This window comes from Schistocerca piceifrons, chromosome 5 (assembly GCF_021461385.2).
Source record: "Schistocerca piceifrons isolate TAMUIC-IGC-003096 chromosome 5, iqSchPice1.1, whole genome shotgun sequence".
Classification (NCBI taxonomy): domain Eukaryota; kingdom Metazoa; phylum Arthropoda; class Insecta; order Orthoptera; family Acrididae; genus Schistocerca; species Schistocerca piceifrons.
In genome coordinates this window covers 12651805-12665254 of record NC_060142.1, presented here as the reverse complement: position 1 = coordinate 12665254, position 13450 = coordinate 12651805, and the positions used below count along the sequence as shown (strand labels likewise).

General features: G+C 46.4%; 1 protein-coding gene and 1 pseudogene across 1 annotated transcript in view; one reads left to right on the top strand and one right to left on the bottom strand.

Annotated features, from left to right (window-relative positions):
* LOC124798081 (dipeptidase 1-like) overlaps positions 1 to 11071 on the top strand; it is a 200103-nt gene extending 189032 nt beyond the window's left edge. Inside the window, exons 11-12 of the mRNA XM_047261322.1 lie at positions 10669 to 10745; positions 10810 to 11071. Of these exons, the coding sequence (XP_047117278.1) occupies positions 10669 to 10745; positions 10810 to 11071 (339 nt within the window). The remainder of the gene's footprint in view (positions 1 to 10668; positions 10746 to 10809) is intronic.
* Positions 10277 to 10394, bottom strand: LOC124799454 (annotated as a pseudogene).
* Positions 11072 to 13450: the final 2379 nt, after the last annotated feature.

Here is a 13450-nt window from a genome sequence, read left to right as displayed (position 1 = left end):
AGGTTTCGTACTATAGGCATATTTTTTTTATTTAACTAAGGCGTTTGATTGTGTTGATCACGAAATATTGCTACAGAAGTTGGACGATTACGGAATATGGGGAGTAGCTCAGAATTGGTTCACCTCTTACTTTAGCAACAGACAGCAAAAGGCCATTATTCAGTATTGAGAATGGCTATGATGTAGGACCTGAGTGGGGTATGGTCAAATGGGGGAGGAGGGGGTGTCCCAGGGATCAGTGTTGGGGACACTCCTGTTCCTTATTTATATAAATGATAAGCCGTCTAGTATTACGGGTAACTCTAAAATATTTCTGTTTGCTGTTGATATTAGCTTAGCAGCAAGGGATGTTGTGTGCAACATTGTCTCCGTTTCAAATAGTTACCTAAGTTCATGGCTTGTAGAAAATAAACAAACGCTAAATCACAGTAAGACTCAGTTTTTACAGTTTCTAACACACAATTCAAAAAAACTTGACGTTTTAATTTGACAGAATGGGCATATGATTAGTGAAACTGAACAGTTCAAATTTCTAGGTGTTCAGATAGATAGGAAACTATCGTGGGAAGGCAGCGTTCAGGATCTTGTTCAATGAATTAACACTGCCATTTTTACTATTCGAACGGTATCTGAAGTTAGTGATCGTTCGACACGAAATGTACTCTACATTGCTTATTTTCATTCGCTTATGTCGCATGGTATTATATTTTAGGGTAACTCTTCCCATTCTAAAAGAATATTTTTGGCTCAGAAACGGGCGGTTCGGTCAATGAGTAGTCTAAGTTCGCGAACCTCTTGTCGACCCCTTTTCACTGGTCTCGGTATTTTGGCCTCTCAACACATATATACTTTACTGTCATTACTTGTTAACAATATCAGCTAGTTCCCAATAATAAGCAGCTTACTCGGCTGAAATCAAACCTGCATTTGGATCGGACTTCCTTAACTCTCGTGCACAAAAGTGTGTAGTGTACTGCTGCATCCATTTTCAATAAGCTACCACATGTGTTCAAAAAATTTAACAGTAATCCACGCGTTTTCAAATCGAAACTGAAGAGTTTGCTCATGGATCACTCCTTCTATTTTGTTCAGATGCTTGAAAAATTAGGCTGATTCTTATGTTGTATTGTTGATTGCACTTACTTAAACGTGTGGCTTGACTTTTTTTGGGTTCATAAATATTTTATTTTTATTTTATATTATTTTTACCTTGTAATTTCATGTACTGACACGTTCCATGACCCTGGAGATTTGCTCCTCAATTTGGCCCTGCGGAACTTGACGTGTAAATAAGTAAAATGAATAAATAAGCGTTCATGCTGTCGTACAAAATTATATCCCAGACCGTAACAACAGGTGTAAGGTTAGGGTGTCTAACATGCAGACAGGTTGATTGCAGGCACTCAGCTGCTGCCTTGATCAACAAACGGCCATCTCTGGCACCGAGGTAGAACCAGCTGTCATCGGAAAACACAACAGACTTCCACCCAGCCCTCCCGTGAGCTCTATCTTGACACCACTGAAGTCGCAAATGGCTGTGGATTGGGGTCAGTGGAATGCACGCTACATGGCGTCTGGCTCAGAGCTGTCCTTGAAGTAACCGATTTTTTAAAGTCTGTTGTGTCACTGTCATGACAACTGCGGCTCAGATTGCTGCGGCACATGCAGTACGATGCACAAGAGCCATGTGACAAACACAACGTGTGTGTCTCGGTAGTACCACGTGAACATCTGGAGCCCGGCTTTCCTGCAGCCATACAGTATGTCGTGTATGACTTCGTACACAATGGTAATAGAGGCAGGCTACAAAGTGGTGTGGGAACTGTCATTGTAGGAAATCTGGACAGGATTAACTGCTACCGAGCAAGTTAACGCGAAAACCAGATCATTTACTTAACTTGTATTTCTCTGGCATACGAAGACTCATTACAAATAATGCAGCAAGAAGTACAGCCCAGCTAGTACAACAGTCACAAGGATTAAGCTCTCTGAACAAAAGCGTAGGCGATGTTGTCACAGACCCGACTAGGTGGCCTTCACACAGTGAAGTGGATCCGAGTACAAATGGGCTGCGTTGCTGCCACCTGCTGTCCTACACAGCGACGGCAGAGGGCGCTCTCTGCGTGGAGCTGCTGGAGGCGTGGTACAGCAGGCGCGCACCACTGGGTCTGCCAGACCCCACGCAACCGCTGGCAGCATCTGACGGAAACTTGCTGTTCTTTTACCAACTTTGAGATCCCGGTAGGGTGGTATCGGTATGTGTTAACAAATTCCTTACCCCCAAACCCCCCCACAGTAGTCGCGGAGGGTAGATGAGGAAACAGTGGTGTGGGGAGGGCTGGATGCAGTTGACAGTGAGGAGACAGGAACCAAAACTAAGACTGCCCACGCCCCGACACAGGCCGTGAACCTACCCTGGAACACCAACCGAAAAACCGGGCATAGGGCGTGCACCCACATCCAGAGGTGGACTGCAATGGAATCGGAGACGGCACACGGGGCAGCTGCTGGGAGGAGGGGCCCGTCCCCAAACGACTGGTGAAAGGGAGTCGATTTCCATCAACTGGTGCCAAAGGCATGGGGCCTGCGGGAGCTGGATGCAGCCAGGGCTGCTGCGCCCATACAGACTCGGAAACTGAAGGCACAAAGCCTGGGGGAGGATCACGCAATTCTCAGGGACGAGTTTGATCCTGGTGGCTTGTCAGCAACCCTTTCGATCTCCGCAGTAGAAACGCAGAACGTCCAAGAAAGCGTACAATGGTGCCTCACTCCTAGCGCTTTAATCCACCGCACAGTCTGTAAGAGAGCGAATCGTTAGTGTGATACTGTGTCCGTCTGGGTGGAGTGGGCGTCGCCCACTGTGGCGGGTGCACAAGCTGAAGCAAAGTGTGGTGGGGCCGTCCGTGTAACAGTTCCGCCAGCGATGGTCCATCGCATAGCTGCGAATGGAAGAAAGAGAAGAAAAGCCACAGCGCTTGATCCCTTGTGTGAGAGGCAGGAAGTTTGTCCGTCTGTTGCTTAAATATAGGTACAAAGCATTCATATTCGCCGTTGGATTTCGGTGGAATGGTGTACTCGTGATGCAGTTGATGCCAGAGGTGCTACAAAATTGTTCAAAGTCGGTGCCAAGAAATTGTGGTCCGCTGCCAGTCACAATCACTCAGGAAATTCCTCGAGGCAAAAGATTGACGACAAGGTCCGGATTGTGGAATGAGCTATAGTAGAGTGCATAGAAACCACGACGGGAAATTTGCTGAAAGCATCAACGACCGTGAGCCATCGTGTATTCCAGGAAGGACGCTCAAAAGTGAAGTGCAAACGTTGCCAAGTTTCTTGACGTTTGGGCCATTCGTAGAACTGCTGAGGTTAAGCAGACTTATTTTCAGCACAGGATTGCCATTGAGAAGTCAACTGCTGAGTTTGTGCATCCAGACCATGCCAAGTGCAATGACATCACGTGCTTGGTGCGAACTATGTCCCAATGACCTTGGTGGTCGGCCACGGTGACCAAGCGGTTCTAGGCTGCCAGAGAAATTGCCAAGCGGTTCTAGGCGCTTCAGTCTGGGACCGCGCGACCGCTACGGTCGCAGGTTCGACTCCTGCCTCGGGCATGGATGCGTGTGATGATCTTAGATTTAAGTAGTTCTAAGTTATAGGGGACTGATGACCTCAGATTTTAAGTCCCATAGTGCTCAGAGCCATTTGAACCATTTGACCTTGGTGTAGTGAACGAAGTACGTCAGGCTGCAGAGCCTGGGGAACCACACCGCATGACTGATCATTGTTGGTGCAAAGCAAAGGAACACTTTGGTGAACTGTAAGGGGCCTGCCGACGTGCAAAACATCGGCGGACGACCAGGCTACGACTCTATCTTGCTGAACGCAGTCAACCAGTGTGGGTGTAGTGCAACAGAATCTGCAAAGCAGGATCTGCTGCTTTGGCTTGCCCTAGTTTCCGGTGATTAAGTGGAAAGGTATAGGATGCACCCGTCTCTCACGCATCAGTGTAGCAACAATAGGCAGAGGACCTGTCGAATATTGAATCTGGATCAACAGAGAAGCGAGAAACAGCATCTGCACTGGCACGCTTAAATGGTTATATGAGAGAAGAAGTGCCCACCGTGGCAGTTTGTGTACTGTGCGAGTTGGTACTGACTGAGAAGCGCTGAACAAATATATTGTAGAGTTTGGGGTCAATCTCTAAGTAAAACCTTCTGCCTAAAAGATTCTGGTGAAACTCGTAACACCATAGACAATGGCGACAGCGTCCTTTTCAAGTTGCAAGAATTGGATTGCGCTTTGTTCAACAACTTCTATGCAAAGGCAATCGGCCTGTCAACAGAACCAAATTTATGTGATGATACTGCACTGACGCCGTAGGAAGAAGCATCCACAGGGTAGGCTGGATGAAAGTGAAGAACAGATCGATCGCTAAGCATAGCATCTTTCAGCTTTTAGAAAACAGACTGATACTCTCGGGGCTGAACAAAAGGAGTATTCTTCCTGCACAAGCGATGCAAGGGAGCCGCGATTTGAGCGGCGTTAGGAATAAATCGGATGTAATACGTGAGATTCCGTAACACGGACAGCAATTCCCGCCCACTGCGTGGGGGTGGACGGTCACGGATAGTAAGCACGTGTTACCACAGTGGCTGGACACCCTCGCCATTAATGACTTGTCCTAATACTCAAGTTAAGTCTGAAAAAGAAAAAAAACAGGTTCTTCTCTGTTACATCTGAGAACTGCTATAGACAGACCTATGAGGGCGAAGATGTGTTCCTCAGGAGCGTTACCTGAGACGACAATGTCATATAAATAATTCGAGCTAAAAGAAAGTTTTGCCGTCAGCTGCTCCAGAATGCGCTGAAATATAGCACATTTGGAAGCACCCACGAACGGCAATCTCGAAAATGTAAAGAGACCGTGAACAGTGTTAAGAAATAACGCTTCTCGCGCTTCCGCATCTGGAGGAATTTTGCAAACATCGCGGAAATCAGCTCTGGAAAATTAACGTTCAGCCGGCCGGCATCAGTTCTGCTGGGCGCGGCAAAGGATAACTGTCAATGACTGTTTGAGAATTCACAGCCGGAGTCCACCGGATGGCTTCTTTAGAATGAGAAGAGAAGAGGCCCACGGGCTGGAAGTACTGGGTGCTGTGACCCAACTGCCTCGCAAGGCCCTAAGTTGCTGAGCCAGCTCTTCTCGATGAGCACGAGGAACAGGTCGAGCTCTGACAAGGCGTCACTGTTCACTGTCCAACGTTATGATATGGGCATCAAAATTACTGGCTTTGACTAAACCGTCAGAAAACAAATCCTGAAATTCTGCACATAAATTAGCAACACCGTCCCGAGCATCAGAGGAAATAACAGAATGTGTGAATGCTCAACCCAAACACATCAAAAGAGTCAAAACCAAAAATATTAGCGCTGTCTTGGGCAAAAAGTTCTGTAAATATCTTTGTCAAATTTCGGAAAGCTGCAGGAACTCTACAATTGCCTGAGACAGAATTCCTTGGCCGTTTTACGCCACCAGCTTAAGGCGCGATGTGCGCAACTTAAGTTTGTGAAGCAATTCGTAAGCGCTTCAGCTGATCAAAGTCACTGAAGCTGCAGTATCAAGTGGCAAATTGAGTGACCGTCCAGCAGTAGTAAGAGACACGAAAGGTTTGTTGTCGTCACGTAGCACTACACACGAGTTGGAAACCTTTGCTGAACGGTTATAACACTGTTGTTTCGCACTAACGATACTGCGGGGCTTTGAAAACACACTATATACGGTTTGCGACTTAGATTTGCGCGAAGGAGTAGCAGAAGGGCGTGTCTTATATTTCTGTAAACACACTGTTTGATCTCGATCCGTTTGCCGCAAGAAAAGCAAGACGCTTCACCTGATGGGCAAGATCGGCGGACACGTGCCGTATTACAGCGCGGACCGGACTTGACTGCGACACGTGTTCACGCGAGCGCCGTGGCTGTCTGTGCCCGGCCGGTCGCTGTTTGCGAGCTGGCGGCGAAACCTGTTTATCGCGGCTCTCTACAGAACAAACAGGCGCCGCCTCAAAACTGTCTGCTGCTGCTTCATATTAGAGACTCTACAGAACCTGTTGCAAGGAATCGACCGGGTATCTAAGAACCTGTTACCAAATTCGATAGTCAGCCACACTGTGCATGATGGCGGCATGCACCATGACGTCACTGTAGTAATTGCTACAGTCACATTTGAATCTACACGTCTTGGTACGTCTCTCCTTGTTGCTTACGACCTAAGGAACGCGCTACGGGCAGCCGCTTCTTGTACCCTGTCCTCATAAACAAAGCGCCTGCAATAGGTCCTCATATTGTACTAATTCAGAGTGCGACGTGGGAAAGAGTTTTGCACAAAGCTTGTAAGTAGTCGCTGATGTTTGTCAGAACGTTATAAGTGATGCGCTGCGATGTGCGTGTCGAATTGTGTGAAGTACTCTGCCCAGTGTGCCCTTACCTCATTAGACTCACGAAATGCGGGAATACACAGTTTGTCCACGGTAAGTTGACGATTCGCACCGTGACTGTTGAGAGCGGCCGCGCTCCCGCGTTATGGCTGCCGAGGGGACAGGAGGGGTGAGGGGAGGGGAGAGGCAGCACCACCTCCTGGCATCACTACCTGCGGGGTTTGTGCTTAACACGAAATCAGAGACAGCACTCGCGGAAATATTATCCGATTAAGTGACACTTCCATCGGATCGGAAATCACCTAATTTGTCGGCTGGAACAGCAGGAACCACAATATCTGCATCCCCTCTCCCTCCTCTCGTCGACTTCCGCTAGCTTCGTACAGTTCGAGAAGTTGGTAAGTTAGTGGAATCAGTTTCTTCCAGACCAGGTTTCCAGGTTCGAGACCCGGTCCGACACACAGTTTTAATTTGTGAGGAAGTTTCAAATCAACCCACATTCCGCTGCAGAGTGAAAATACGTTCTAGTTTCTTGCATCTTGCTGCAAGTGCTTGCCGAATTTTTTATCAAACTTATAGAAGTTGTGTGTGTTCAGTAAAAGTGTGAAAATATCTGTGTCGAAAAGGAGAATATCACAAAGACAGACGAACCAAAACTAATGTACTATTGGAACGCAAAAGCAGACTAGCACTATTAGTCAAGGAAATGCAATGCGATCAATTTGTTTCACCAGAAGAGAAAGTGGAATGGCAGCTCAGACGCATTTAAATTGTAGCTGAATTTTTAGTGTTAACGTAAACATAAATCTAGTACACTTGTGATTAAAGTAATATATATTGCTTGCAAAAAGCGAAGAATAATTAAAACGCAATCTCTTGAGGAGATAGCGCGCCGAATTTTTCTTTCCTCCTATCAGATATTTGATTATACATCAGACAAGAGATGTTCGAAATTTGTGTACGACATCTACAAAGTATTTAATCTAAGTGAAGTCATTTGATTTAGTTAAATAAATCGTGTTTCTCGGTTACATCAGTATGTTCTCTGTAATATTTTTGTCTATTTTTTATTTTTGTCTTTCGTCACGATCTTTGATCATTAATAACACAGCAAAAACAGCGGCGATTGCTCTGGTTTTTAAGAATAACTGCATTCCAGCAGTAAGTATTTGCAGCAACTTCCTGAAATAATATTGCCCAATGACCTCAAAAAGCCAACTTGAGTAAGTTTCTGTTCTATTGTAGATACCTCAGCGAGTGCTTACAGAAGTTACTTGCTAGTGAACACAAGCCTTTCGTAATACTTAGCCTCTAGGGGCAGCTTGGCGTTGGCAACGCTCGGAGACAAATAAATATCTTCCGAGTAGTGCCTATTCTCTCCGATTCTGGCAGGGCTAGCGAAATGGTCAAGCTGTCGCGGCCAAGCAGTACGTGGCTGATGCAGGCGGCGGCCCTGCCATCGGACACGGCGTCTCGTGTGAAGTTATCTGCGCCGTCACGAAGCAATTGTGCCACTTGGTAACTGTGAAACTCAATAAAGTGAGAGAGATCACCTGCAGGTGGCGCATCAGGTGACTGCGGTGCAGCAGCCATTATCAATTAAGCATTGCACAAATACAATGAGCAAGAAGCGAAAACAGCACAGAGAGAAAGAAAGGGACTGGAAGAACTGCAACTGCCGTACCAGAAACATAAAGAGCACAAGCAAGGCAAAAGCTAGGGACGCAGAAGATAACCAACAGCAGCAAAAACCAATGAAAAATAGAACAAGTAAACTAGGCTCGAAGATGGCCACGAGTAGGCACCGTGTCTCGTTGCCAGGTATGCTGTGTACGACCTCGTTCGAAATTGTAAGGACAGATGCGCTGCAGAGTGGCGTGGCAACTGTCTTCATAGGAAAGCTGGACAGGATCATAAATGATTAGCGAACAAGTCAAGACAACAAAAAGAAGATTTGGTTGTATTTCTCAAAGTGTATGAAGACTTATTACAAATAATGCAGCAAGAAATGGAGCCCAGGGCGAGGCTCTCTGAAATGAGGCACGAGCTGTGGTGTCTAAATGGCGACTAGGAAGTGTCCGTGCAGCGTCACGCAGTGAAGCGGCTCCGAGTGCGCGTGGGCTGCACGGCTGCTGCCGCTGCTCCTGCTACAGCAGCAGGGCTGGGGTGTGGCTCGGAGGGCGCCACACAGTGTCTGCCGGTAATCACGTACAGTGGCTGCAGGAACACTTGGCGGGAGTGCTGTTACGCGCTCTCGTTCAAACTCTGTGAGGTCTTGACAGTGGCGTCTTTGTCGCCTTAACGGCATTCTTGACTAACATCAAGTCACAACCTCCAATCTCAAAGGTAACTAATACTTACGACCGTCACAACTTGTATTTAAAGCGAACACGATTTGCGTGGTGGCGGTACTAGCGCTATTCTTATGCGACTGCTGCAGAATTTGAAGAGACGTCATCTTTCAAATGCAGAGACACACTTACCAACTTTGGTTTACGTTGGCCAACTCTTTCTAAGAGTTGCGACTTTTCTCCGTCATTGTATCGGCTTTGGTGCACTCTTCCAGGTAATTCTTGGTTTCTACGTGCTCCATCACCGAGTGTTGCCATTTTTCCTACAGCTTGATGATGAACTTTCTGTGGACACGCCCTGTCGAAGATAACAGTAAGTACGTCAACTCTGGTTCACTCTTACGTTCCTCACTCGACGAACACACAGGTCCGCATTCAGACTTCGAATGGTTAACTAAATTAAGAGACTTTACTGTCATATAAATTATACAAGACTGTTTTGAATAGTGGGTGAAATGTAGCAGTTAACACGCCAGCAGTCTGGCGGCCCTACGGGATGAAACCACCAGTGAGTGATTTTAGCCGGATATGGCTCTCTTCTCCTTGCCATTGCCAAGGCTAGAGGCGAAAGCATGATGGCAGCTGAAGAGTGACTAGTATTGTATGTGTCGTGCTTGTGTTAACAGGAACACAGGCTACACGACTGATTCCTGACCGTCCTGGACAGAAGTAAGGTAACTGATATCTCAAAAGGTTTCTGGACAGATATTCATAGTCCTTTATTTCTAGTTTTGACCATTATGTACCCTTCTAAGACATTTTCTTGTACAAAGCAATGACTGGTTACTGCATTCGTTGGATGAAATGAATAAGAAAGTCTGAAATAGAACATGACACTGCAGTGCTAGAAATAAGAGAGTTCTTTCATCTAGAAAGTTAAATTTTACGGTGTTGCTCAAGCAAGAAAGTTAAAAAAAGTAACATGGCACAAATATAGAAAATTTCCTGCAATAGAAAAAGCTGTATCACATAGTGATATGGTAATGAAAAATAATGTGGACGTATGGAGCACAGTTGAGTATGCAAGTGAAGCGTGCACGAGAGGACGTCAGGATGTAGAAAGACTGGAAGTCACTGAACTGTGCTGTTATCGGAGAATGTCAACAATTATGTGGACACTTGAAGTACGAAAAGAAGAAACATTAAAATTAATAGGGAAGAAGAGAATTCTACAGGATATTCTTAGTAGAGGGAGGGTCAGGTTAGCGCAGCATCGGCTACAGTTTCCGGAAGAAGCCAGATTGGTAAGGAGACAGTTCTACAGGATATTCTTACTAGAGGGAGGGTCACGTTAACACAACATCTGCTACAATTTCCACAAGTAGCCAACACGGGTCTGGGAGGAGTAAACGAAACGAAACTCCTCCCGAACAAGCCACGAAGGCCGAATGGTACCGACCGGCCGCCGTGTCATCCACAGCCCACAGGAGCCGCTACTTCTCAATCAAGTAGCTCCTCAGTTTGCCTCACAGGGGCTGAGTGGACCCCGCTTGCCAACAGCACTCGGCAGACCGGATGGTCACCCATCCAAGTGCTAGCCCAGCCCGACAGCGCTTAACTTTGGTGATCTGACGGGAACCGTTGTTACCACTGTGGCAAGGCCGTTGGCCTGGGAGGAGCAGTAGACGATAAAAGTGGGGAAGTTACAATACACAGAACGGATTACACAGAAAGTTGGGTGTGGTAGCTATGTAAAAATGGAAGAATTCGTACGACATAGAAAAAAAGTGAAGGGCAGCGTTGGAGTAGTTGGAAGACTGATGGCGTATACATAATGAAAAACAGGAGAGTTTTGGGGGTAAGACGACACGTGTATTTTGTTCCTGGGTAGCAGAGTGCTGAGGGGGGAGTTTGTGGAGACAGCGAGGCGCCGGCTGTTGCAGATGAGGGACGCGATGCAGCTGGCCGGCATCCCGCCCTACGAGGCTGACCCCCCGCCGCCGCCCACCGACAACTGCTCGTCGGCCCACCTCTTCTGAGGCGGCAGCCGCAGCTCCAGCCGCTGGTCCTGGAGTCCCAGCCAGCAGCAGTGACGTCGACGCTTCTGGAGTCCAGCCGCCACTGCTGGAGTTCCGGTGCGAGCTACGGCAGCAGCAGCCGCCCCCACAGCCGGCTCTGGCCGCTGCCCCTGGAGTGCCGGCTGCAGCCTCGCCAGCCACCGGCTGTGGGCCGCTGCTCTCCACCCTGCACCAGCCGCGCCGTGCTGTCCCAGTCACCACGTGGGCTCCACTGTCTGCTCCCCCACACCTACATACAGCCTCCTCAAACCAGTACCAGCAACTGTAGCGTCACTGCGCTGGTCACTCCACTTCTCAGTCCACTCGTGACGAGAGCAACAGAAACAAGATCCAATAATTTTTCGTATGCATGAATATCCTAGAGTTAGTTTTTTTCCGGCATAAATGTTTACTTTTCTTTTGATTGTGATTACCCAATTTCGCCACACACCTAATTTTTAAAAAAATTAAAAGATCACATGGCGTAGCAGTGTCTGAAGAACGAATTCGATGATTGTCAAAATCGATCACTTATTTCATTTTAAGACATTAAGTACATCCTGTCAGTTTTTCTGCTGTTAGATGAAACTACGCAATTGAACATAACAAAAAGGAATTTCCATTCGCAAATGTTGCTACATACCAGATCACCAGATCAGCAAATAGCTGGCGAGTATGTATTCACATATAATTTGAGGAAGAAATTTCTGATGATGTACGTCTGGAGTACAGCACTGTATGGTAGTGAAACATGGACTGTGGGAAAACCGGAACAGAAGAGAATCGAAGCATTTGAGATGTGGTGCTATAGACGAATGTTGAAAATTAGGTGGACTGATAAGGCAAGGAATGAGGAGGTTCTATGCAGAATCGGAGAGGAAAGGAATATGTGGAAAACACTGATAAGGAGAAGGGACAGGATGATAGGACATCTGCTAAGACATGAGGGAATGACTTCCATGGTACTAGAGGGAGCTATAGAGGGCAAAAACTGTAGAGGAAGACAGAGATTGGAATACGTCAAGCAAATAATTGAGGACTAAGGTTGCAAGTGCTACTCTGAGATGAAGAGGTTAGCACAGGAACGGAATTCGTGGCGGGCCGCATCAAACCAGTCAGTAGACTGATGACCAGAAAAAAAAAAGATCTCCCCACCCCCTGTACCAAATGACTTTCTTCTACGCTGCTATTGCCGTGGCTACTAGACCCGTACCAGAATGACAAACTGATTAATAGACGTAGGCGTCCAGAAGCGGCGACTCAAAGGTAGGGGCACTTACGCTCTCCTGGAATCTGTGTTGTAGACTGTAATCTACTACAGAATTCTCACACATTTCTAAAATTAATGATCATAGATCCATTAAACCACAGGTTTAGCAACGCTGACTGGGGCGAGGTATACTATGACATTTGCGGCCACTATATAACTTAAATGTTCATGAGAAATTTGGCTATTTCCAAAACTTTCGACGCCGTCTTACAGTGAGAGCTGATCTGATGCGAGACTCCACAAGACGGCGCCGAAACACTTCCCCCCCTCCCCCCACACCTCCTATCATTTATCTTCCACTTGCCTTATCATCACGTAAGGATCCGCGGGGAGGGACCTGTTCAACAGCCTGTCGCGCACAGATCTCGGGAAACTCTCTCCTCACCAGCGCAGCACAAACGTGACTGCAGTATATTTGGCTAACAGCTGTCTCCAATTGCCGAAATGGCAGTCCCCCTCTCCATGCAACGCAGTTTAATGACAACATCAGTTTTATTTCTCTCTCTGCGTAAATGGCGCGCCTACGTTCAGTCTTATACGACAGCGACCTCTCTGTGGTCCCTGAAGAATACAGCCAGTTAATAATGAAAATGTGCTCATCTGTGCTTCATGTGTCGTCCCAAATTGAACAGCTTGAAAGAGAAAAAGCAGTTTTCTGCGTTGGAAAAGAGAAGAACAATTGCATAATTTCCAGTAATGGGCAGCCACGCAGTTACAATTTCTGTAACACACCTTACAAGCGTGCGGGACAACGTGTCACTTGGGGGAGACAACGAATTTCTCACTTCAGTCTCCGGCGCCCAAACAGTGGCAGCTTTTGGGAGCTTCCCAAGTTGGCCTAACTGACTACCAGCCGTCTGCAACACTTTGTACAAACTAATCAAAAACACAGATTTGATAACACGTTGTGTTGACCTTTCTGCGAGTCAAGAAAACATAAGTGTGAAAGTAATGTAGAACATGTATTAACGCTACGCAGTGTACAGTTCGTAAGCGAACAAAGTACTGCATATAGCGTAATAGTTAGTTATTTAATCAGTTAGTTTCATATTCAATGCATCATTCGTACAATTAATTGCGATGATGTGAAGCTAGTCACTTAACGTTTACAATAGGTATTCATGTCTACCCGCTGATCATTTAAACGGTTTTTTTGTATAAGATATTTCAAAATATATTTCTTGTTTCTCCAGAATGAAGAGTATCAACGGCATTTTACCTGGTTATTTTTACTGGTTTGCAGATAAACTTTCTCTGACATTGTGATTTTTTCCAGTTTTTAATTTTGAACGCCTCTAGCTTATTTCATAAATATTCGAAGCATATGGATGACGTTTTTGCTGGTTATAATTGTTGGTAACTAGAAATATTTTCTCTGTCTTGCTATCTTTTTAATCC